General features: G+C 40.7%; 1 protein-coding gene across 8 annotated transcripts in view; it reads right to left on the reverse strand.

The window, feature by feature from the left end:
• Window positions 1-26,334, reverse strand: part of SHANK2 (SH3 and multiple ankyrin repeat domains 2) — a 352,365-nt gene that overhangs the window by 7,302 nt on the left and 318,729 nt on the right. For 7 of the 8 annotated variants that reach the window (XM_068684601.1, XM_068684603.1, XM_068684602.1 and 4 more), the window contains 3 exons: window positions 15,272-15,402; window positions 13,836-13,947; window positions 10,288-12,700 (listed from right to left, as the gene is read on the reverse strand). In XM_068684601.1, the coding sequence (XP_068540702.1) occupies window positions 10,288-12,700; window positions 13,836-13,947; window positions 15,272-15,402 (2,656 nt within the window). Of the gene's footprint in view, window positions 1-10,287; window positions 12,701-13,835; window positions 13,948-15,271; window positions 15,403-15,644; window positions 15,705-26,334 lie in introns of all 8 variants that reach the window. The other variant, XM_068684610.1, reaches the window with a different exon arrangement.

The raw sequence follows: 26,334 nt of genomic DNA on the forward strand, positions 1-26,334 counted from the left end.
AAATTCTTATTCTGTGTGCCCAGGGGTGATGTGGTAGTAATCAAGTTGCTGGCACCTATCTCCTGGCTAAAGGAAATTGCAGATTACAGACTAAACAGACACAAAACTGGTCGAGAGGCTAACTGTTGCTGAGGCTGTCAGGGTGGGTGAAGGAGCAGACAAGCCAACTTTTGTCTGGTGGCCATAGAAGAAACTTAGAAGCAGAAGGTCCAGGTTCAGGTCTGCTCACTTCACACAATGCTTAATCCCACAGCCCTTACTCTTCATGGGACAATTCTGCCAGGCAGCCTGCGTGCTACAGGATCTTCCACTGAACTTCTTCTCCAGAAGGCTCCAGAGTTTTTCAGTTTTAAAATACCAATGAGGGACACCTTCAGCCAACTAATTTCATGCATTTCCTGACCAAAGGATTTATTTATCTTTGAAGTGATGCCACAGACTCCAGAAGATGGCCTGGAGGATGCTGTGGATAGATTTCTCATGCAGACACTGACTGAAGACCTCTTTATCTCAGTGCCAGACTGTCCCCAGGCCTGACCAGTCATGCCTAGAGCAGAACGGAGGATGGCTTTGGTGCACAATGGCAGATACAAATGCTTTTATTAATAATGCAGATTCGCCACTGTGCAGAAAAGATCTTACAGAGCCAAAGGAAGAGCGTGGTTCTGGAGCCCCCATCTTTAAAGTGCCGTTATGGAAGAAGCTGGGGTCTTCATTCAGCAGTCATTCAACTCTTCCTGAATGACTGCTTAAAGATTTTGTGTTAACAGCCAGGAAATGAAGTACCAAAATGATCTATGCAGCAGGGCTCAAACCCCACATCTGCTCTCTCTGGGACATGACCCTCACCACTAGATCAGCTGTGAGCCCCTGTTATAACAGTGAGCCCCTCTCGTGCTCCTCTGTCCTAGAGAATCACGGAGGCTTTGCTGCTGCCTGCAGAGCACTGGGGCTGCTGGGGTGGAGGATATGGTGCCTAGGGTTAGCCTGTCTCACTGGATTTGGTTCTCAGTGCAAGGTAATTATGAATGCCCATAGAAAGGGAGTGACTGGACTTTGGTTGCCCACATCCTGACTAAAATGGTGGTTAAAATTTTAACTTAAAAGATGGGGGTGTCAGCACTTCCTCAACATCTATCCTAACCTGCTATCCCTGTGAACTACTCATCCGTTACCCTAAAGAAGAAATGTAGGCAGCTCACCTGGGGCAATGATAATTGGCTATTAATCCCTTTCTCTCATTTGAGCCCTACTGCAGCCACAGTTACTCTTGTAAGTCCTGGTAGCCTTGAACTGGAGACTTTCTTCAGTGTTTCCTTGGTTTGCTGCAACCTGTTGTGAGCCCTCTTCCTACATACTCCCTGAATCACATCTGGGGCTTCAGCCCATAATTAACAAACCTAGACGTCAGGTAACCTACAGCACTGCTATACTGAGCTTCAGAGCACGCTCATATCACAGCGAGTCTCATTCAAATTGGGCTCCAACACTGTGTTATTAGAGAAGCACTAAGAATAACTTTCTGGAGAACGTACATGTTATTCGCATGAGCAATCCCACTGATTTCCCACAAGTTGTTCCATGTATTTCAATGGGAACAGGGGGATCTTTCTGAGGGCTGAAAGATCAGTACTTCACTTAAAACACAGTAGGAAAAATACTTTCAGCACTTATGTCTTTGTAATTTAAAAAAGAACGGAAACACTTGGCAAGGTTTTGAGTGCTTCCCGTGATTTGCTTGGAGCTTAATGGCTTTCATTGTCTTCCAGGGCTAGAGCTAAGCCTTCTTACACATAAAAGTCTATGGCAAGAAACTATTAAATTCTACTAACCAAGGGGAACAAATTATTTCTACCTACTTAGTATTAGGAGTCTCACGCACTTTAATAAGGCATGATATTTTAAATCCAAAAAACCCTTCCTTTGAAAAAGGTTGTGATAATGTTACCCTAGCGAATGAAAGAAGGGCAGGATGAGTTTTGCATAAATGTGGCATTTTCTCCCTATCTCTTTATTTGCAGTGACCCTTTTACTTAAACTTCCTGTATTGCAAATACGAGAAATTAGTTTTGTATTCACATCTTTCATGGCAATATCAAATGGATGGTGCAAATTTATCTTCTATAATGGTAGGCACTGACAGATCACTTCTGTTGCCTGACTAACAGCTCCAGGTTCAGTCAGGTACATCTGCTTTAACTTATTTCTGCTGCTGCTTCTCTGTATGGTTCATTTCACAGACTCCCCGTACGTCCTTGTTCAGAAGATCATTTTCACTATTCCCTTAAATAAACTACATTAAGCCTCTAAAACAAAATCCCCTAAAGAAAACCATGTGCTCTTATTTTAAGTATTCTTTAGACTAATGTTACCTAACCTCAGATGCACAGGCAGTAATTCTGGGTGAGAAAAGGCTTTGCTCTTTCTGTCAGCCTGGATCAGAGCAGTGGCTTCTCATGGCTACAAGCACTATTAAAAGGTCTGCGGGCATCTTCCTTTCCTCAGACCATGGGTTCAGGACTACTGACTATTAAAATACGACTCTGGAACTATGATAAGAACAATATTTTAGCTGATTAATGAGGTTTCAACACCAGCTCAGTTTATAGCCACAGCAGTACTCAATCTAATAGAAATGTTAACCCTTTTATCAGACAGCTCGGGGCACTTCATTAACAGACTTATTCCTACGGCACCACACCTCCTCTGAGGAGGTTATTAGATGTTCTGCACACTTGGGAATACAGACGAGTTTGTGAGTCAGTACACGTCCTCACTGCTGCCACAGCAGTCCTATTTAGGACTAGTTTTACAGTAACCAGCTGAAGATCAGAGGAAATGTAACCACAGCAACTTGAGGTCACTGCTGTCTGCAAAATTACTCAGCAACCTGCAAAACCAAGTTTGTGCTCTGTTCCCGGCTGCTGTGCTCCAGCTGGCTCTGCGGCTGGCTCTGCAGCCTTCACAAGGCAGACAGCCTCACGAAGGTCATGCGAGCCTGCTGAAGCCCACAATTACATTTCCAGACTTCCCATCCTAACTCTTTTGTTCCAAGATTCTTTTTCCCCCTTTCGTCCCTTGTTTCACTTGCCATATCAAATCCAACATGCTACAGAGACTGCCGTACTGAGATTGTAATCCAAGGAAAAAATACGCGCCTTTGTGCAACTCCTGTCCACCCCAAATCATATTTTTTGACATCTACAGTCCTGTCTGTGATGCAGATGCAGCCTTGAAACTATCAGCTGTCCTGCATTTCATGGATGGCTGGTATCCTGGTCAGTAAGGGGGCAAGTACATTCCAGCTGGGGAGCAGGCATGTTTGTGTTGTGTTGTGGGTTTTCCAGATTTTTAATAAGAGCAATTTTGGTATGCTTTATTTGATCATCTGTTATATTAAACATATTAAATCTATATTAAAGCTGCCTAAACCCAAATTTCATTTTAAAAAGGTGAAAAGTCTGATAATTATTTTAAATAAAATTTGCCCTATTAGAATCAGCATATGGTACTAATTTGTAAACATTTGCTGCTGTAAGACTGCACTGATGGCAATGCCTATTATGCTGTCTCGTATTAAAACCACAATATATAATTCCTATGTCTCCAAGTAGAAAAGCCATCAACACAGCTTCTAGGCAAGAAATTCTTTTAAATTTTAAATTGGATTTGCAGGATTTAGATTTACTGTTAACTTAATATCAAATGCAAATCAGTGAAAGATGGCATGCTGCAATAGGTCCTAGAAGCCTCTCATCTAAAAAAAAAAACAACCAACAAACCAACCAACCAAACAAACAAAAAAACCAAACCAAACCAAAACAACAACACTACCAATAAAACCCCCAAATAATTATGCGTTCTTGAGAGCTATTATATTCTGTATCTTGCCAAAAGACTTGCTCTCTCCGACAAAGCTTTTCCACTGTTTTGGAGAAAAAAGTTTATCAAGAGAACCAGTGGGAGAAAAGAGACCCTATACAGAGGTACTGTGGGAAAATAACTTTTCACAGATTTCTGAGAACATGCAAAACCGAAACTTTGCCTTCATCTCTTGTAATATTTTTACTGTATTTTTGGATTGTCAAAGGAAAATTGCATGTTAGAAAAGTAAGGCAATAATTGTCTGTTTTGGGGGAAGATTAAGAACAAGCATTGATGTGATGACTGGCAGGATACAGAGCTTCTTATAATAGCATTATTTAGTGAGAAGAATTGAGAAATGGTTAGTGTCTGTTGCAGGTAACGCTGTTCAGCTGAAGCAAAGAATAATCACTAAAGGTCTGTGGGAAGCTGTTCGAGACCAACACTTTTGATGCGAATGGCACAACTATCTGGAAGCAGACAGCAAGGGCAAGGTGTTGATGAGGGGCAGAGGACCAGGAGGTGGCCTCAGCCCTCTCTTCTTGGAGAGCTGGAAGAGAAAAGGTCAAGGCAAGCTGGAAGGAAAAGGGAAAATCTCACAGCTTCCAATGAGGAAAGATTATCAGATTACCACTGCCGCACAGCTTGATTATTTCAAGGGCTAGTTTGTCTTTACTTTAAAGCTCATGTAAGCATGTAAAACTGCACTCCCTTTCCTCCAAAAAACACCCTAAAAAAATCCAGCAGAATTTTGACACGTTTGAAAAACAACGTCCCCTATTTAGGTGTCCCAGCATAAGTTCAGGAATCCACTCTTAGGTGCTCATGTTATAAAAACTTTTGTTGAATTTTGTCCAATGAAAAGTAGCTTTTATTTCAGTTTGAGAAACCCTTACGTGGTTCTGGAATGGCTACCATTTCTGGATTAGGATGATCTAATCCACATTTGTATAAAAAGTCAACATCAGAATTACTAAAATGCACTAACAGTGAGTGAGCATTAAAAAGAAGCAGAATGCACAACATACTCTATGCTTTATTGTTGTCACTTACTTCATGGCACTTCAGCATGACCCTCTTCTGACAACAGCAGTCATGAGAGCAAATAAAAATGACAAAATGGAATGACTGAAACTGCAAAAATTACTGACAAAGTAAGCAATCCTGTGAAATTGGCTGACAAATGGTTAACAACATGAAGTGAAGCTAATGGGACAACATTAAACCGAAAAATCAAGGCTTGAGAATTATTCCACAAAATATACATTTCATAATCTGTGAAATCTGGAGACATTTTACAAGAAACCAAATGTACGATCAGTCCCCATGCAGGACTCACTGCTAAATTCAGTTCTGCCTTACCTGTTTGTGAAAAAATGGGAACTTTTCCAGATAAGAAACCCCTTAGAGATGCACAAAAGCCCTGACCATAGACAGTTTCACCTTTAAAACTTGCTATGCCAACACAATACAGGTTATTTTTCCCAGAGGACTTGATCCTGCGTGGTTAAGCATCCCCCACAACTCCCACGTTTGCAATGAGTGCTTCCCACTACCAGCAGTGACGCTCAACCTGCCACAGAGGCCATGGGGATGTTCTGCAAACACAGGCAGAGAAACATGAGCACCATTTGAAATATAAATAGCTCCTCCCTACAGCAAAGTTATCGATCATTTCGGTATGGTGGTGGCAGAGAGCAGGAACGGCGGCTGTGCGTTATTCCTTATTAGTACACGGGAGCGGTGGCAGAAGGATGATGTTTGCACTGGGGTTGTGTTTCTTCTCCTTCGCAGCCACGGGGTCTATTTTGCGTTAATCACGCTGGTGTTATTCAGTCCATCTTGCAGGCTTGCACTTGATCATTATGTCGCTAAGCAACTGCTGGGTTCACAGACAGAGCGAGCACTCCTCTCTTAACCTGATAAAAACCCTGCAGTAACCTTGCCCCCGTCTTTTATCAGCTCCGTATGCAAGCCAGTAGCCTCTTGAGTGCCTTTATAGCACCGCTGCATTTATAGTGCACCAGTCAGTGATGCTGTTACCCTTCCCCTCCTCTCCACCTGGCTTGCAGAGTGCAGGTACCTCTCTGGGCTGCACTTTTAAACCTCTGCACCCCTGTGTGTCCAAGCCCAGGGGCAGGAACCGCAACCAGAGGTCACCAAGGGAGCCTGAGCTCTGGGTATTTGGCTCAGGTAGAGACCTGTATCCAAATGTCCCAAACCTTTCCAGGAGGGAAGGCTGGGCAGAAATGGAGGAAGCGATGATTGGATGTTGTGGCCTCTGCTTTGAGAGCCTGACTACATGGACAGAGCAAATAAAAATTTGCATCACCAGGAATAATCTCCAAAATTTCTTGAAGTAGATGATGGCCAAAACTAGGAGTGGGATTAGCAAGCACTCATTCAAAAGCTCTAGTCCAGAACCTTCTGATCAAGTCCCTCAATTATACTTGTATTAGTGCAAACTAAGCAAATGCATCCTTCCTCTTTTTCCTTCCATACCAGTCTCCTCTTCCCATCCCACGGCTGGTCACTGCCGCTGAGAAGCAGATGGTTTCCAGCCAGGCATTTCCATGCTCTATTTAAAAATCTTGAAGCTTGGTGTCTCCATAAGAACCACGGCAAACTATAAATACACAGTGTAGAATTACTGCTAAACCAGTGTACAGTGAAAAGAAACTAGATAGGGTCCTTTTTTAATGTAATAATTGAGAGAGAAATGCTGCTCAGCACTGTAAAACAGTCTCTTCATAATCCTCATTTATCAAAAACATATAAAGAAGATCTATTTCATGGGTTTCTCTAACAAGCCGTTACCAAACAATCTACAATTTAATTCACCTCTATGCTACCCTGACGGTGCACTTGCCGTGACTGAACCACATTTGTATGTCTACTGGCTGTATAAAAATAGCTCCTAGAGATATTTAGAACTGGTACCTGAGTGAAGCTTCATATATTTCACAATGAAGAAATATATATTTCAATTTCGTCAGGCTCCTAGTGCTATGAGCAGAACCCAAGCGAGCATGTGAACAACGTTACTATTTATAACACTTCCCATGGCTTCTCTTTGGCTGAAGAATATGAACAGATATACGCATTTTTTATCACTTTTCTTTAATTCAGAGGAATCTTTGTGTTTTGAGAACTAAACTTACTTACTCCCTTTCTAATGCTACCTCAAAGAAAAGGGCTACAAGCTCTACAATTGGCTGGCCTAGGTTTTACGGTAGTAGAAAAAAAGTCATGAAACTGTAAGAATTTTAGCTTTACAATTTAAATATCAACTTTAATACTTTGGCAAGATGGTATTCCCTGATCATAATATATTATGACTTTGTAAAAAATTGTGTCAGTCATGCAATTGGGCTAGAAAGGCTATAATTTATTTAGCTTTTTTAAAGGTAAGGTAGGAGTAAAAGCAGTAAAAATAGGCCTTTGTCTGGGAAGCGTTTACCACACATCCATCATTTTTACCTTCAAGAACAGAAGTGAAACTTAATGCAGGCAGTCCAGGGCATAAACTTACACAATGCAACAAGGAAGTCAGAGCATTTTCTCTACGGTGCTAACGTTGCCATGACCCCTTGAGGGCCAGTCCCAGCCTTTCTGCAGGGCAGGCAGGAGCTGGGTAAGAGCGCTCAGGCAGGCACCACGTAGCCAGCCATGGCTGCTGGACTAGTCACACCTCTGACTCTGCGAGTGAGCATCTCACCTGACATTGCTCTACCTCGCTCCTGGTAAGATGAAAAGGAATTGCCTGCAGCATCTTTGAAAAGAGATCTCAAATATCTGTAGATAGTTGGATCTCATCTGCTGCTGCTGACTTCTTACGCCATTTAAACAAAACTCCAAGTAGCCTTTTCTGATCCTTTTTAGTATCTTCAATCCACCTAATTAGCTGAAACTGAATTAAAAACTAATGTGATTGCATTAGTTTTGAAAGAAAAGGAGAACAAAATACAGCCCTCTTACCTTCCATCTACACATCTGCATTCATATACCTCTGAAAGTATTTCATCTATGGCATCCAACAGTTCTACTGCTCTTTTCCACTGTCAACTTTTCTTATTTATTATCTCATAGGTCTTTCAGGATTGTTATATCTCAAGATCCTCTCTCGAGTTAGCAAATACATTTGGGCAGACTTTTCAGGAACGAAGCAGGATTTCAGCCAGATTTAAATAATTCTTTGCGTGTTTTTGCTTCCAAATGGAGTCTCTATTTCCGTAATGAAGACTATGTAATTTGCCAAAGTTAAGTTACAAGAATTAAAAAAACTAAAGGACAGAGAAGCAAAATAATTTCCTATAGCTGTCCAAGTCAGATTTTTCTCTAAAATGTAATGTATATGACACATGTACATGACAGTTTGTTTTTCTCCAAGAAAGCAATTTTTCCTTTTTTTTCTCTTTTCTACAGCTTTTGTATCAGTTTAAATTTCTTTCCACACACACACACAAAATAAAATTAAAATAAAATTAAAATTAAAAGAGATAATTATTTGCTTCCACTTCTCCATTTTTCTCTCAGAAATGCAGTACTTTGAAGTATTTACAGTACATTGTAGTTGCTTGACTCAGTTATTTTCTAATAAAATCTGATGATAAATATCTTTACTGATGATGATAAATATCTGTGATGATAAATATCTTTACTGTAAACTGGAAATAACTATCAATCTAAAATATACATGATAATAAATATATCAAACATATGAAGTCAGAGGCAACATGTTCATATGGCTTAACAAGAAAGACGATCAAGCACAAGCAAAAATAGTGTTGAACACAGTAAGAATAGTATGAATTGAAACTGTCAGAGACGTGTAAGACAAGACTTATGTAAATTCACGCTTAGTATACAAATGCTGATTTTATGTTTGCCAGATGTGTTCTCAAATTTAAAGGGTTCATTTGACGTGCTAACTTTGTTCAAAGATTTTTATCAAGCAGCCAGTACATATATTTTTCTTGTACAATTTTCATTGATTTTTTTTCCCATGTATTAAAGCTTTTCCTGTACAGGCAACTTGATTTATGCTCCATTTAGTCAAGAACTACTGGACAGGAATTCCAGAATTCTGGCATTTTTCTTCCATCCCTTCATTCTAGAAGATGTATAACCTCCATACCTCCCTGTCAACAATTTAATAACTTATATCTTGCAGAAAATAATGTAACTACCTGACACTGAAGCTTGCGAACACACTGTTTTCTGAATGAGCAATCATTTGCAATTAACAGAGTCACCCTTTTGCTACATGCAAAACATCTTTATGCATGCAAAGAATGGCCCTTTTCAAAGGCCAGGTTATTTATTACCCAGCAGAATATTTCTATTTAAATTTGCTTACATGATTTTTTTTTTTTTTAAACAAACTAAATGAGCACTACATTTTTGCAAAAAAATCAATTTCTATGGAGCAGGCCAGGCCAAACAATATGTGATACTTTAGTAAAAGGTCCATTTAACTAATGTATGCAAGGCCAAACTATTCCATGACACAAAAAAGTAATACCATGGGATCTTAATAAAATGAACAAAATCTCATTTTTTTTCCCCTTAAGTTTGGATTTCATGATATTTAGATCCATACTCAACACAAATGTGATAATTATTTGTGCATTTACCTAATGGAGTTTGACTACTTACTTTTTGTCTAAGTACCTTTTCATACCACTTCTATGGAAATGTGTTGCCCTGCACTAAAAGGATGGTACTGTTGGGAGAAATGAGCCATGCTCTTGAACCTGCAAACATCACAGGCTATTCACAAGCAAATGGGGACAATAGAAGGTAAGAACTTACATCCAATAATACTGAGTGCTAAAGATGATAAATTAACCATTTAGCAAAAACATGAACAGTGCAAAGTGATTTCAGTGAGTAATTTCCTAAAACAGATTTATATTTCATGATATGGTGGTATATCGTGATAAATATCATTATATGATTATTAGAGAGATACCAGCATGAATCAAACATCAAGCCATGAATGTGAAGTAAGCCTGGATAAAAACACTTTTTTACCTGTTTGAAGACAAAATAAGTTAAGAAACTGAACAAAAATTAAATTATCATCACATTTTAAAGGAAAAAAAAAAAAAAGAGAGAGAAAAGAGCTACTTAAACACAAATCGAAGTAACTCATGTCAAAACAATGGATAAGGTTGTGGAAAATGTCTCTGAAATTGGGGAATACCAAAAAGCTCCTATTGCATGTTGTAGACTACAGAAACATTGACAATGTAGGAAATTCTTCCCATCTGTAAAATTGTTTGTCATAGTCTATTCATTAAACAAATATGTACAATAAAAGACACATTTTTTACTCTGTATGATTTACAGGGGAAGTTAGTAAACGCAAGAAAAGAAAGAAAGCTTCTATTAGTAAGTTATTTTGCTAATTGCATTTACCTTGTACTGAGACTTGCAGTTTTTGTTCCAGTAGGTGACTCCAATCCTTCCCCTGGCTTTGAGGATTTCTCTCTGTTCATTTGCTGGAGTATTGAGTTCAATTCACTAATAACATTAGCCTTTGGGCCTGAGAGAATTGGGCTTTTCACCTCCGTCACATCGCCCCATAGCTTAGATGTCCTTTGGGGAACAACTTTAGCCATATTGGGCTGTGCACTGATTGGAGGTGGGGGCGGAGCGGGAGGAGGAATAACAAAGCTGTCTACAGTTTCTTCAATTAGCGCATCCTTGTAAAGTGCATTGCTTTTGTTGATTATGGGCTTCATTTTTGGCTTAGGAGGTACTGGGGGTTTGTCCACCAGAAATGTTTGCCCATCTGCATAGACTGTACAAGTATCCACGTTCTCACCCCCTTCTGAGGATAAGGTAGAGATGCTGGACACTGTTGAGATAGTGCTGGTTGTCTCTAAGTGATGGTCACTACTACTCCGACTGTCTACCTCCTCAATCCCAGAGTCAGTGACGTTGTCAAAGCTGTCAGGGGGTGGCAAAAAGGAGGCAGGCAAACAGTTTGAAAGACCCACTTGCTTTTTACTGTCTAAGGAATTTGTTGACTGGCTGGGGGCAAATGGCGCGGGTGAAGGCGTGCCGTTTTTTCTTTGCTTAATCAAGTCCGTTAGAGCCGAACCGGGAGCTGAGCGGTCGTCGGGGATATCAAAGCTGTTGGCGAACTCTAAGGGGGGTGGTAGTGGCTCAGTAAAAATAAATTCTTCATCAATATCAACTGATGCTAAGGGTGGCGGGGGGATGCGGAACGGCAAGATGACTGGGTCGTCGACAGAGCTCGCTGCTACGATGGTTTTGCAGGGAGATGCCGGTGGCTCAGGTGCAGCAGGCACATCCAGCTCACTTTCTGCTTCCTCACTTCCCTCTGGCCTCTCTGGTGGGGAGTTTTCAGGGTTTGGTTCCATTTCATCTCTTTTTTCCTCTTCATCTTCAGGCGCATCATCAGACTTTGCTGTGTCCATGGTATGAACCATTAACAAGCCAGCTGACTTCTGCTGTGAAGTATCCACAATGTTTATCAACATGTTTTTCTTCTCTTCAGCCTTCTTTTCTTTCCCTGCATCTGTTTCATACTTGTTCTCAGTCTCCTGCCTTCTCAATGGGCCGCGAGTATTTTGCCTAGTGACAGTAGCAGTAACAGGAAATGTCGTTTCAATATTGGGTCTCAGCTTTGTATCGATGTAAAGTGGTTTATTAAGGTCAGGCTTAACAGTGTCCCCTTTGCCTGGAATCTGCTGTGTTTGTTCTTTCATGGCTCTGTCCCTGGCAGAGAGAGCGAGGGCTAGTGGTGAGTTTGGATCTAATAGCTTTCCTGTGACTGGGTGAACATAATTATCTGAGCTGGATGCATTCGTGGGCTTAGCTGCCACTGTACTGTTTTCAGTACCTTTCGTTTTGGACGAAGCGTTTAATGTCCTTGAATCACTTTGATTGCTGGGTTCACTGCTATTAAAAATATTTTCAGGCTCTCTAGGTGCAGGAATTGGAGATGGTGACATAAGCTGTCTAAAGCCATCTTCACTACTAAACATTGCTTCATCAGTAAATTTAGACTGCCTCATACGTGGTGTTGGTGGTGTTAGCCCAACATCCTCATCTCCTAGGTCTGTGGAAAGGAAGGCTGGAGAATTACGCCTTGCTTCCAGACGCTTTTCCCTGTCCCTTACTGCTCCAGCAATGGCTGCTGCAAATGGACTGCTGACACCTAGGCTGTCATCAGGTCGGAGTTGCCCAGGTTGCTCTGAAGACTGAGGATCGATTTCCATGCTGCTCCCTTGGCTGCTCTTCCCGCTGCTGCTGGTGGACGGCTCTTTCACAATAATTGTTGGGATTGGAATAGAGCAGGTCTTTTCTGGACTGTCTTCAACATTGGATTGTTTCACCAGCATCCCCTTCCGTCTCGCTGGTTTGGCTGGCACATAAACTGCTTTGCTTGCAATCTTCCCGACCTCAGAATACGGGTTTTCTGGCATCTGACCTCTCTTGTTCCTGAAATTTGCCTGAGATGTGGCACTCCGACTGTACAGATCCTCAGAGTCCAGAGAGTAGCGGTCCAGTTCTCGTCTGTAATAGATCCCTTTGTCCCTTATCATAGTTCCCACATTTTCAGGCCTAACCAAAGAAATTTTTGCACCTGAATTCTGATTAAATGGAGGTTTAATAGTTCCATAGCTCCTTGATGTTGGGGATTTGGGAGAGTTGTACAGAGAGGGAGAAGGTGGTGGTGGTGAAGGTGGTAAGGACTGTGGTGGTGGTGGGATATCTTCAGAGGTGTCTGGCATTGAAAGACTTCTGGTAAACTTCAGCATAGGAGGAGCCAAAAACTGCCGTTCTTCCTCTGTTATTCCTAAAAAACAGAAAGTATATATAAAACAATGCCTTCCTTCGCAATCCCTCATATTGCATTATTTCTGTATCCAACCTAAAATGCTAAGGTGCATTTCACATGAGGCATATGTGCAATTATGAAAAGGGTCTTTTGCCTCATTCCAAACATCAGCATTTTTGCTTGCTGAATTTGCTGAAACCTAGATGCCAGAATTCAAAAGAATGCTACAGAATTTTAATTAAAATGATCATTGATATGTAGGCAAATGTTTGGGGCTTATGTATCATCAAGGTAGCTGTAGAGAAGCACATTTTCTTTGAAGATTATTGAACAGGGAAGACATTTGGTGCAGAAGAGTACCTTATGTCTGTCCCTAGCACTTTCTAAATGCACAAAATTATGCAACTTAGAAACCTAATGAATTTTTAAGATGCACTGAAGCTTAGCAAAGGAACCGAGAAGATTCTGTTGGGGAAAGAAATCAAAATGCTTTATTTCAAAGAATGATATTATATTATTACAGATACAGCTTTTAACATAAATAAACTTGGTAATATTGGGATAATTTAGACGGCCAATTTTATATCATCCTAATGGGTTCCTAAATTGAGAAGTATCACTTCTAATATTATTATAAAGAACAGAACAAGCTCACGTTTGGTCTGCTCTATTTTTTTTTCTCTTTTGTACAACCATTTATTGACATCATTTGGAATGAAAAGGAGGTGATTTTTATTCCTTTTGATCAATAGGGATTTCTTTATAAACTACACAGCATTACAATGCTTCTGCTTCAATAGCAAAATAAAAATGAATAACATTTTGCCATAGGTAATGCATTGTAATAGGCTTGTACTGCTCTTTTTCTTTTTTCCTCTTTATTTTTTCCCTTCTCAATAACATTTTTTGTTAGAGGAAACATTCTAAAGAAATGAATCAGATCATTCCACAACACTTGTCTACTGCCATTAAGGCAGAATGTGGAAATTATAGCAACTTAAACAAGACTTTCTTTTGCCATTAACTTTGTATAAAAAATAAGCAATCCTTCACTGAGGTAAAGACATTGCAGAAACATGCTTTAAGAAAGAGATAAAGTTGCTAAAAGTAGGTTATTAATGCACAAGTAAACTATGCATAAGAAACATTTTACCTATAGATTTTTGTCTTCTCATTGTACCCCGAGGTATACCCAGAAAAGGACCTTGAGGACTCCCCGGTACAGTGGGTGTCATCACAGCAATACCCTGTCTCTCATACATGGACTACAAAAAAGCAAACAAAAAAGCCCAAGAGCATTAAAGCATGCAAGTCTTTTTCTCACAGGTAAATAACTGTTTTGTAATATCAACTAATCCACTACCCCTCTTAGAATTTTTATGGAGAATAACAAATTTGATATTCTCTTCTGGGAAGGAGGTAAAGAGAAAAAGGAAGGCTGGGATTTGTTTATACATTAAAAAAATAACAACAGCTGTAAGTGGACGTAGGTGAAATTATTTACAAGGCAATATGTTAAGTTTCCAGCACATTCTGTGTGCTGTAAGAAAAAAAAAGCCTGAGCAATTACATTTTGTTTCATTCATTTCCAAAAGCCTTGCACACACCGTATGAGTGTTAACAGTGGCTTTATGCCAAGCTGTATGCTCTCTTCACTTCTGAGAAGCAGACCTACTCTTGGAGTCTTGCACAGACTCAAGGTGTCTTGTGCAGGGTTATGCTGCAAGTCAGCTTCTTGGCTAGGAACTGAGAAACGTACCCTGATCCCAATGCACTCAACTGTTCTTTTCTTGTAGTCCATTACAAAACTGTTTTCTGCCCAGAAACAGTCCCTATTTCCTTCTTTCCCAAGCTATGGAGAACAGCAAAGTGTATCAGGACTGGGGCTACTTTTGAGATGTATGAAAGGCTTGAGAGGCTATGGAAAAATGTATCTAAAATGCATTATTTATTTTTATTTTTTCCCCACATGTAAAGTTCTGTAAGAGCAAATTCTGCAAGTGAGGAATCCAATTTCAGAGTTCTGGAGTTTAAATTTTTAATACTTGCTGTGGCATGAATGTCAATTCTTCCCTTACAAATCATCATGCATTATTTAGTTAAGATATTACACATGCCATTAGAAATAATAAAAACCTGTGCTAGTAGAAACTTTCACATTAGTTGAAATTATGTGGCTGCACTAATTCTGGCATTGAAACTTTGATTTTCAGCAAAGATTTTAGCTTGGCCTTAGTGTTGTACCAACATCTTCAGTTAGAATTTACTGGTATCTTACCAGCTCAGATTACAGGCAGAGCAAGGTCACATCTGTTTGAATAATGGTAGCAATGCTGTTGAAGTGACAGTCTCAGAATAAATATAAGAACTTAATGCTAAAAGGTTTTAGGGGTATACAGGCTCTTCTGTTAAACAAACTATTACCAAAAACACAGGCTAGACCAAGGTTACAAGATAACAAAGACAGCATGATTATATAAAGCATTGTTTTAAATTCATTTCTGTTGTGTGTTGAATTTTGCACACAGGCAAAGTACCCCTTCCAATCAGTTTCAGAAGTGAAAGCAGTACTTCATAGCTACCACTCACATTCATATCTGTAGCTGAGGGAAAACATCTACTAGAAGGCCGCTGTTTAATAGTTGCCACTCTTGAGTCCACAGTTGCATTGTCTGCAATTCTTGATGGCTTGGAAACTGGTACTATTTCATCCACCTTATCTGTAATATAAAAGTATTCAGTAAAATAAATATAATTTGTCCAGAAACTGAAAATTTAAGTATTGCAAGGTCAAAGGAAGAGATTTACTTTTCAAAAAAATGCAAAGAAAAGTTTTTTTTTTTTTTTGGCATTTTAACAAGGCAATGCTTGAGCATCATAAGTCGTGCAAGCCGAGCACTTTTTATTGCTGCTACATAACATGCATGCTTTAGTTTTAAGCCTGCATGCATTTAATGTTTACTTAGTGTGACTCGAAAAACAATCCTCTTCTTCAAACCTTCAAAATGTGAAGGGAGAATATCTATATAGAAATGGAAAGAAGACCTTTAGAAATAATGAATCTGTACAGCACTGTTTCATATAGAGATAAGCAGACTGTACTTAGTCATTAGAATTTCAGTGATATTTTGGACAATAACAAGTACTCCAGAAGTGCTCTTTTATGCCTATTCTCTTCAATTAATCACATCCTGATCTATTCACACTTTTGGATTATTAGATTAGCATTGTAAGCAATGACATCATTCTTTAAAATTAAACTTTTATATCTTTTTTTTTTTCTTAACTGAACAGTCTTGGAATTTGTTTAGTTGTGGTCAGAAACAGACCAAGCAGGCAAAGTCCAAATCAGAATGAGAACTTCAACACTTGGCTTTGGGATCCTGATCTACCATATGGCATGACAATAATATATGGGGAAAACTTTAATCAAAATCTTCTGAAGTTTAGAGTGTTTGTTTTAATCCCATTTCCAACTTTGGTCACAAACAAGATTCATCAGTATTTAATACATGTTACTCCCTTAGACTGAGGACCTCAAAGTACCATACAATCAATTAATTATGGCCTCCCAGCTCTTTTACTGCCACTTCTATTATTACAAAACTAAGGCATGGAGAAATTAAATCACTAGCCTATGACTAGTGAACAAAATAGTTTTATTTTTGAACCTGTACTAGAATCCAAACTTATATCATACCAACAGGTTTTCTTACTACCCTTTTCATTCCATTTGCTTCCCTAAGAAAGTATAGACTGCAACACATTGACTATTCTGTACTTGATAATCATGTTAATTTAGTGTCTTTTCCTTTGAAGTTTCACTGAAGTACGGATTAGTTATATAGCCTGTGGTATTTATGTGAGTGAAATACCTCAGCCCGGCTCCTATGCTTCCACAACGTGAGTTGGAGCAATGTTACTTTTCAGCCCTTAAATCCTTCTCCCAAATGTTTGATTATTTGCTTAAGCAGAAAAGCAGCTACTTCACTAGGTTACTACAGACTTAAAAAACAGGATCTTGGTGGTCTACAGATGGTGTTACTATGCAAAGTATCAGATTTAGGGATTTAAGCTTTACCTCTCATTGGAGAGCAGCATACTCAGGGCCCTGGATATGGATGGGAATAAGGCAGGAGGAAAAGAGCTTTTGATCCCTCTAAATAGTAGATCTGGCAGATGCAAGGATGATATTTTAAATGGGAGAAGAAGAAAGGGAAGAACTTTTAGCCTTCTGGTTAGAAGAAGGTTGTCCTAGAAGTGGATATTTTAGTGTCACAGAGGGTCAGGGAGCAGGCAGGAAAGGAAAGGTTGAGCAGAATCAGTAAGCTGAACACTGCTGAAATCTTTCTCACAAGAGTAGTGTTTCTGTTTCTTTTCAATTGAAGTTAGAATTCAATTTTTTCATTGGTCTGCTTTATTGTAGTGTGTTTTAAATCATCCAGTGAAAGGAGAAAAGGAAAAAAAAAATCTTAAGATCATCACATGTATTCAAAAATAAAACAAACTTCAAGTCACATTTCATAAGACTTTGTAATACAAACTGTGAACTTCTGAAATTAAAATATCTGCACTTCTGCTCAGCAAAAGGCATCAGAAAGCAATGGTATAACCATGAACATTTGACCTATACAGCAAAAATATGGCTAGACTCTAGAATTGTACTCGGGGGATCAATCACCAACAGATTCAAGGATGTAGAGATTTCATATTAAGTCTCTCCCACCCTTTCCAACATCCCAGAAGGCCAACTGGTCTTTGAGATAGAAAAATTTTTGGGAAACTGAAGCATTAGGTACTCAAAATCTGTAAATCAGAAATATAAATATACCAGTAAGAACTGATCCCCTTTATTTTTAACAGACACATGTAACCATATACCCATTCAGACAACAAAAAGCTACAGGGAAAGAGTGATGAGGCTATGACAGACACTTGAAAAGCATGAAAATATTTGTTTGGGGATGAAACATACATACCCTCCAACTGCACTGATTTTGCTAGACAATACTAGAAGTCAGATCCTAATTTTGGATCTGAACAAAATATCAGTTGGTACCAGTTCTTAATGCCATCTACTATTTCCATCTGGAAGAACTTTATTGTGTGTGAGTTTATTGCAGGTTTCTTGTCTGTGGACAGTTCCTCAGCCCTATAGCTGCTCCCATTCAAGTGGTGCTTTGTGTCTTTCCAAATCTAGCTAAAGCACTGAGAAATGGGAGAGGAGAGCAGGTGACAGCTTAAGCTACTTTGCAAAGAACTCTTTAGGGGTTCCTCGCACAGTATTTCCAGCAGCAGCACTGCTACATCTGTGCAGCTTCTTCTTTTGCTCTGCTGTTTTTGATGAGAATGCAAAGGTAGATTGGAGGGCATAATTTTAAAACTACTACAACAAGTTTGAAGCTACAGAAGCAGCCAGCCTGTGGAATGTGGTTTATTCTAAATGGCAGCAGCTACATGGCGGGTCCTGCAGAATACGTCAAAATCTTAGCAACTGACCGCACAACTGCACCACACTTTTGAAGTGAAAGTACTATGTAAAATAAAAACATTCTCACTGTATTATCAGACATGTTCTAATTAGGCCAAGAAAATTAACTGGCTGATTTGTATTTAGCTTTATTCAAACTCATCCCAAAGAAATAAGACGTAAGCATATTGGGACAAACTTCCACTTGCCTCTGCCTTTAGCTAGGCTGTTCATATCCACATTACCAGTGTGCAAACCACGTATGCACCAGAAACACATGTTCAAAAAGCTGTTCATATTGGAGTAATTTATCAGGCTTACTAATGGACTTCTCTCCCAACCTCCATGTGATCTTAAATAATCTGCAGCATGTGTTTCTTGTACCAGTGAGAGGGGAGTCTTACAAGCTTGTGTTGGAAATTCTCTGAGGATACTTTTACAAACAGTTTTAACAAAAGAGAGATAAAAAAGCCATGGAAGGGGTGCAAAAATTTGCACTTGATCTGTGTCGACAGTGTGGCTGAAGAAGCACGCCCCCAACGGTAGTCTTAGAAGGAACGCAGCTGGATGTAGGTGGAAGGGAAGAAAACCTGTACTGCAAAGAGCCTACACTGGAGGTTGGCCATGCCAGCTGCATTTCATCATTAAACCATTCATTTAGCAAAGTACAGCCACAAGCACGCACGCACACACGCTTACAAGGGAGCAATTTGTGGCTGACTGGTAGAGTAACAAAATGTTGTATCTGCTTTATTTTGATCAACTACAGTCTCAGAGAAAGACGGAAAAGAAGAGGCTATGGCTGACTGGACAGAGAGTGCAGCTCAGTTGTAATCATAGAAGAGGATTTTTAGGCCTACAATTATTCTCTAGTATTTGCCAGAGGAGGAATTCATCGCTGCTTTGCATATAAACTCTTCTGAACCTTTACAAAAAGTTACAATGGTATGTGGAGAGTCAAACACAGGAGCCATGCTACACCTGTGATAATTAGTTACCACGCTCAAGGGGCTCCTGGTAACAGCATCCTTCCAGAGAACTGTCAGGGATACCACATGGATAAGCCAGTCTGATGCCTCTGCATGCATATAGCAATTTGAGTGCCACTATATTAAATTCCCCCGAGAGAGGCAGCACCAACAGATATAAAATAATTTATTGCAAAGTGCATTTCCATCTGCCCTGTGGGTTACCAATCGCACCCGTGTTCTGCTCAGGGTGCCAGCCCTCAGGAAATTAGATGGCCTAAAGGCACAGAAAGTAGTTTGCATTTTATCAACATGTAGGTCATCTCTGATGAAAAGCTCTTAATCACAGACATAGTAGCACAGTACCCAACAGCATGTCATGACTTTTACATTCTCAAGAGGTCTGGCTGCTAGGTAAGTTGCTCTTTTATTTATTTTTTTCTTTTCGTTTTCTTAAATAATTAATATCTGTGATAATTACAGGGGACAGTCTCCTCCTAGTAGATTTGGTGCAGGAGATAGCTCTTATCCCCATAGAACACATTTCTTAGTGACTCCTGTTTCAGATCCCCAGACTCTCTCAGAGGAAAAATTATAATGCTGCCCATCCAACCACCAGATCCATCATAAAAGGAACTTTGAAAACGAGAGTCAGGTGCCTAGATAGATCTGGTGGCACATTACTATACAGGCCCCAAAAGATAAATATGAGGTATGATCCTGGCAACATTATTTATTATACAACATAGCCAAGACATGTGGATTAGCTCCACCGAGGGTCTTAGAAAGTGAGCTTGTCAGACCCGCAGAGGATAAGAATGATCATGATCCGGTACAGGCTAACCCCAACACCTCAGGCTGGCATGCCAGAAACACCAGGCAAAGACTGATCGAACACAGTTTTGGAGGCGAGTATTGCCAAGACCTGTATACTTACCACCAAGTCCAGAATGCTTGCTCAGAGGGGATGGGATAATGGAGAAAGAAAACTCAAAAAACAGCTGCCTCAAGAAATGACTTGTATTTGTAAGAAAAGCAATGAATGCCTGGCACAGAGTAAAAAAATGCTTGTATGAAGTTAAAGTGAAAGAACAGAGGCAAATGTTCTTAAAATACCAGCAGCACACATTGTTAACAGTGCAAATATAAACTACAAAATGTTAAGACTAATCTAGTCAGCCAGAATACAATGTTAGCCAATGTAGGAAATGGTTGAATTCTGCCACTGATGGCCTTATGGCTAAGAATTAAAAGGACAGGCACATTAAAAAAAACCCTAAAAATCCTATGGTGTGGTTATTTTTTCTTCCCTCCCCCTTTTGCCTGGCGTGTAGGCATGGGCAATGAGGCCCTCTCGGTTATGGCTCTCTGCAGCCGGCCACTGCGACAAGGCAGTGTGGCCTGCGGTGGTTCTCGAGAGTCGCTCGTCCCTTCGGCCCCTGGTAAGCACACAGTGGAGGCTGCCACTGCGTCCTCACCAGTCCATGTCGAGGCACAGGTTAACTCGACATGGGGGGTGGCTCTTTGGGAGATGCGTGTTTCAAGGACCTGTGTCCTTGGCTGCTTGAGGAAAGCTAAAATCTCTGACAGGTAGTTATGGATGGCTCTTGTGGAGGTAGCCACAATGCCCAGCTGCAGCTCCATGCGGCCCATGGACTGTGACATGAGACCCATGGACTGTGCATGCTCCCTCTTGATATTTTCCAGCAGCTGCACAATCCTACTGTTGGTTTCCATCAACAGCTTCTCTCCCTCTGTTAGCTGGGGCTGCCCTCTCCAACCCCGATCCCTAGGGACAGGCTCAACACCGCGGTGCTCTTCATTCATTTCATCATTGCCCTCCTCCTCAGGAGAGTCACTTTCAAACTGAGGAGTCCTACTGAGTGACTGATCCCCGGGAGACTGTATGTCCATGGTACACTCCGGAGTCCGCGCTGGTGTTTGAAATCCCTCAAAATCCTCCCCAACGTTGCTGTGCGTTTCAGACGAGGACAACGGCCACTGCCAGCTCTCTGTGGTCCTGGCCGGTGAGTCTTCGTCAGAGGCAGGCACCGAGGATTCCTGTTCTTCAGCCGGCGTGGACGGCGAGCTCCCTCGGTGACGGCCAGCTTGCCCCGAGGATCCAGGAACCTCCCCATCTTGTTCCCCAGTGACATCTGGCAATCAAATAGAGGAGCAACAACCACTGTATCTGAGGCCAGGCAGATGGAGGTATCTACATGCATTGGACAACACATAGAAAGAAGCCAGTTGGGAAGCCAGAGTGTATGTGTTTGGGCAAACGGAAGGGCGGACTAAAGTTTAGTGACTGCATTGGGCAAGTGGCAGTTGATATTATTAACCACTTTTTATATAAATGCACACTGTCCTGTACCCGCAACACACACAGCCATGCTGCATCCCAAGGCAGGAGCTACCAATTCACCTCATTGTGACTGTGACAGGAAATGTCAGTGAACCTATCAAAAAGCTCACCTATGCACTGTAGTGGTGTCAGTCAGAAATCCCTGGGATGAGCTCAGGGCCAAGTGTCCAATTGAGCTTCCTGTGGTGCCAGATGTGCTCCTCACTGGCTGAGGGCAGCCCTTTGTTGTTCTGAAGCACTGCTGGCTATCTTCGCTTTTGTCCGACGTCTCACGTCACCCCCACCCCTAGTGCGCTCTCTCCCAAATCACTGCTGCAGAGTGACGGCGGCTGTCCACAGCATTTATCCTGTGAGCAATGCCCTCCCCAACATTTGCCAGATTTTCTCGCTCTTTCTCCAAAGAGTAGGTAAATTATCTGAGGGCATTGCTCGCCAGGATCTCATTGTCTTCTGAAAATAAGTTTTGCCCGCCCCTGGCTACCTTTTCCCTTGCCTGAGGGCATATGATGGAAATCAGGATGCAAGTGCTTCCCTGTGGCAGCTTGGTGTGCAAAGAGGCATTGTTACGGATGTTAACAAGGAGGATATAATGTATGTGCTTAGTCTAAATCCTCCCGTACATAAAATGCACTCCAAAAGACTAGAGATGCCTAAGGTTTTTGCACCCACAGCGATCATCAGCTCAGAGTAGAGCATGACCTGCCCAGTGCCATTCTTGATTACGTGAGCCAGTGGCCAAAACTCTCACCCTTTCCATGCTTAAATAAAAAAAAAAATGTTTTGGAGGGACAATTTGGTCATCAGAAATTAATCTGGGGTGGTCTGGCTAAAATGTTGCAATGTGGTAGCCCAAAGAGCCTGTATTCCTCACGCTCAGGCAAGGGATATGTGAGAGAAGCACTGTTGTTGGTAAGAACCTGAACAGCAGAGGCTGGCTGTTGCTAGATGGCTGGCTGGCTGTGCTGCTCATGCTGCAGTGGTCTGAATGCCGAGTCAGTGTCTGGTCTACTAATCTCTGACATCCCAGTCTTGAAAAATGTTATTTTCTAAGGGTTAATTTCTGCACTTTGGAATAGTTTATATGCTGCTCTTTGGACCTCAGCTTGAAGCTGTGAGCTTACATCTGGAAGGTATTGCTGAGGTCAGGCTAAAATGCTACTTCTGCTTCTGTTTCTGATTTTTTTTTTTTTTTTTTTGATTTTACTTAGTTTTAAATGAAAGCTCGTTCTGATAGACCCAAGGATCCTTCCTTATATATAACCATCCCTGTCTATCCTAATTCTAATGTGGCACTCATTATTTCTACACCCAAGTGTCTCCAATATTATATTGCTCTGAAAGGGATTCTGTGCAGCTTAATATAATTTTTTAAATGCTAAAGTCATGGATATTATTTATGCATTTAACTTATTCACTACTTCAAAGTATTCACATTCAAAGTATTCACATTATGTCTCTGTCTAGTTGGACTGTCCAGTTGCATGTTTTATGGAAAGTGAGGATGAAATTGTATTTGTAAAAAGGCATGAGCTCCTTATGAAAATGGATTTTTAGGGACAAACTGTCATGCAATCATTGGCTCTCCTACTCCATGGAGATTTGAAAGGGACTATATCAACCTAACTGCAATACCTGTTTCTTCCTTTGCAATGCTTTTCCCCCATTGCCTTACTAATACAGCCATAGCTGCAATCCCTCATTAACAAATCTCTCTTAACAACTATAGTGTAGGACCATGAAATTATTTCTCAACATTTTCTTATTTGAGTACACATGAAAAAAATAAAAAAAGAAAAACAAAACAGGGGACCTATTTTTACCACACATAGCAAACACGCATTTCAGTTAAAATCTATGAAATCGGAGAAAGATAAGGGATTATATATACTCATTCTGGTAGAGCCACTGGTCAAACAAATATGTTTGAATTTCTTTTGACATCTCATCAGAAAATTCTCCATATCTGAAAACTCCATTTTCCTGACATGCTCTAAACAGAACCCACCTAGCAATTGTTAAGTAATAGAACCAAACTAAATTAAAAGTCAAAAACTGAAACAAAACAAAATAAAGAACTCCAAAGCCCACATTAATTTATGAGTATTTCTGTAAATAATTCCACTGAGTTTAGATTGTTAAGATTCAGGGGGATCATAACAACTTTGTTATTTGTGCAAATTTACACATTTGCCAGAGGCTTGTGAAGAAAAGTTTCTCTGAAAAAGCATGATAACATTTTTGCAAAGTCCCTAATTCTCTATGAGAATGTACCATTTGCCATCCTCCTAACCAATACTTTCAGCCTTTTAGAGCTAAAAGAAAAGCATCTGGCATAGGTGACCAATAACACAAATGACAAAGAATCCAAGCAAACAGTCTGTGAAAACCCATGGGCAGAAAGTTAATTGTGGAAACTATTGGCGAATACTTATGAATAATGAATACATTCACAGGTTTTAGGATAGGTTTGTTAACTTGACTAGCAATGAAAAGGAGGAATATTCATTAACGGTTATTATTCATAACAAAGTGTTCAACAATTCTAGTCACTTCAGTTTCTGGAAGCTTTATCAAGCATTGATGTGGGGCATGGGGGAAACCAAGGGTGTGTGACGTGGTCTCACACAAACTTTTGTTCACTGCTGAACAATCACGGGAAATCTGCCTCAAGGTGAATGGCTGACACCACAGTGATGAATGTGTCAGTCTCTACCCAATAAATCCATTCCTTGATGACCAAAGGTTGCCCTAGATTCAGACTGGATCTTAAGATGATGGCACCAGCTGCTGGGTTGGTGCTGTGGAAAAGGCGTGCCAGCTACATACAGTAATGCACCAGTAAACTTGGTTTGGCTGGAAACTGCCCTGATCCACTGAAGAGGCTTGCTGCTTTGAACAGCAAGATTAAGGCTGGCTGAAACAGTTACCTAAACAAACTGCCTTTACCTCATTTCCTTAGAAAAAGGTGACTTCTTAAATAAATGAATAAATAAATAACGAGAGAGTGTTAAGACTGCCAAGCCAAAATTGGCTACGGACCAATCTCTACATCAACATGGTTGACCTTACATGGTTGTTAATTGGCTTTTAAAAAAAATCTCTCTCATTTGAAACTAAGCTTAAAATACAGTGGGTACAAAGAAGCACAGCTAGCTTCTTTAGGTGTGAAGCAAAGGGATGAGGTCAGATTCTCTGATTTTTCTAGTTGTTTTGACCTTATGCATCATTCCTACATGCAGCATCTTGCTCACAGTGATATATACAACTTACAGGCAAAACACATTGGTTGTGTCTTTTTATATATGTCTTTATATTTATAGCTAGTGATACCAGCCAACAAACTGACAATCTTCAGAGTTGTGACCTGCTTCATGTTCCTAAACTTATGTCCCTTGCTCTGAAAGGGCATGACTCCCGATTTGGTCCTTAAATGACCGAGTAAGGGAATCAGAAAGGAGCATGCATATGGGCTGAAAGAAATATGAATATCTGGCAGTCAGTGACCCACTGCACTTTAGCTTCAGTGCTTGATCACTGTGAATACTATGCAGATATTTCCAAAAGTCACCTGGGACTCTCAGGTTTCTGTAGAATGTTTTACCTCACTGATCCTGTTATGTTAAAGCAAAAAGTGAGATCTGTTATTAAAGTGGTTCATGTAATCGTGACTAGTGAATCAGCAAAGTCCTAACTATTTTTCTTTCTTTCCTGTTGTCAGACAAGTTCTCTGTTTCTGCAGTGAAGGCTGTAGCTGGCTGCTTGTATGGGCGTTTGCACTGGGCTGATATAGGACTTGGTCTGATGTGGCATATCAGTGGTGCAACTACTCCTGGTAGCCACAGGAGAACCACTTGGTCTTTTGTGCCTGCAGGGGTGACCTGTGGTTTGCCCAATCCTGTTCTGAACATTGTGACCAGAAACCAGGATTATGAAGATTCTGTGTTCATGAATACGTCTTTCATTTTGGAGCATCGCTCTACCATGCTGTTGCCTTGTGCCATAACATTCGTGACCATGCTTTCCTATTAACAGTCCTTCAAGTTTGTTATTAGACATAGTTAGGATTGTAACAATCATCTGGTTGAGATACACAGAGAACTGAACAGTTGATTCAGCTGTAGGGATAGAAGACCAAGACAGAGGCCAAGAACAGAGCAGGGTTTTGGATATAGACAAACTTTAGAGACATCAGAGGTATTTCTTTAACTTTTGTTCAGTGAAGAACATTTGAGACTTATGCCTGTGTTGTGCCTTACCTGCCACTTGGACTGGCAGTTGATCCCTCCCCTGAGATGTGCTGTTCTTTAAGAATCCCTCCTTTTGAAATCCCACCATTTCTGTTTCACCTCTGCTACTGGACCGTTGCCTTTTCCATTATATTTCCTTTTCAGATTCCCCACCAGAAGAGCTGGACGTGAGGGGTGGGGTACCGTCTTCCTGCTGACAGGTAGGTGGAGATGTTCCTTGGCCACAACAAGTGGGCCAGGAGCTCAACAACAGCGGTACCACAGTTGGGGAGCTTCCTGGGACCTGCCTCTGCTGCTCTGGACCTGGGCCTCTGCCTGTATCTGCATCATGCCTCCTGGGGTGGGTGCATTTTTCAAACTGCTTAGGTACCAAGGTGACAGATGCCTTGTAAATACCTAAGATAGATACAGACAGAAACTGTACCAGGCGCAATCAGTTATGCAAAACTTCATACAATGCCAATTGCACCTATATGCTGTAGTATCACCCACCTTTTCTAGCATCTGCAGTCAACCACAGTCAAATATTTGGCACATGTATTTTTCCTTTTGAAAAGTGATGGAAACACAGGACATTCATTCTTCCTTGGTGTCAACCGGTC

This window comes from Anas acuta, chromosome 5 (assembly GCF_963932015.1).
Source record: "Anas acuta chromosome 5, bAnaAcu1.1, whole genome shotgun sequence".
Classification (NCBI taxonomy): Eukaryota; Metazoa; Chordata; class Aves; order Anseriformes; family Anatidae; genus Anas; species Anas acuta.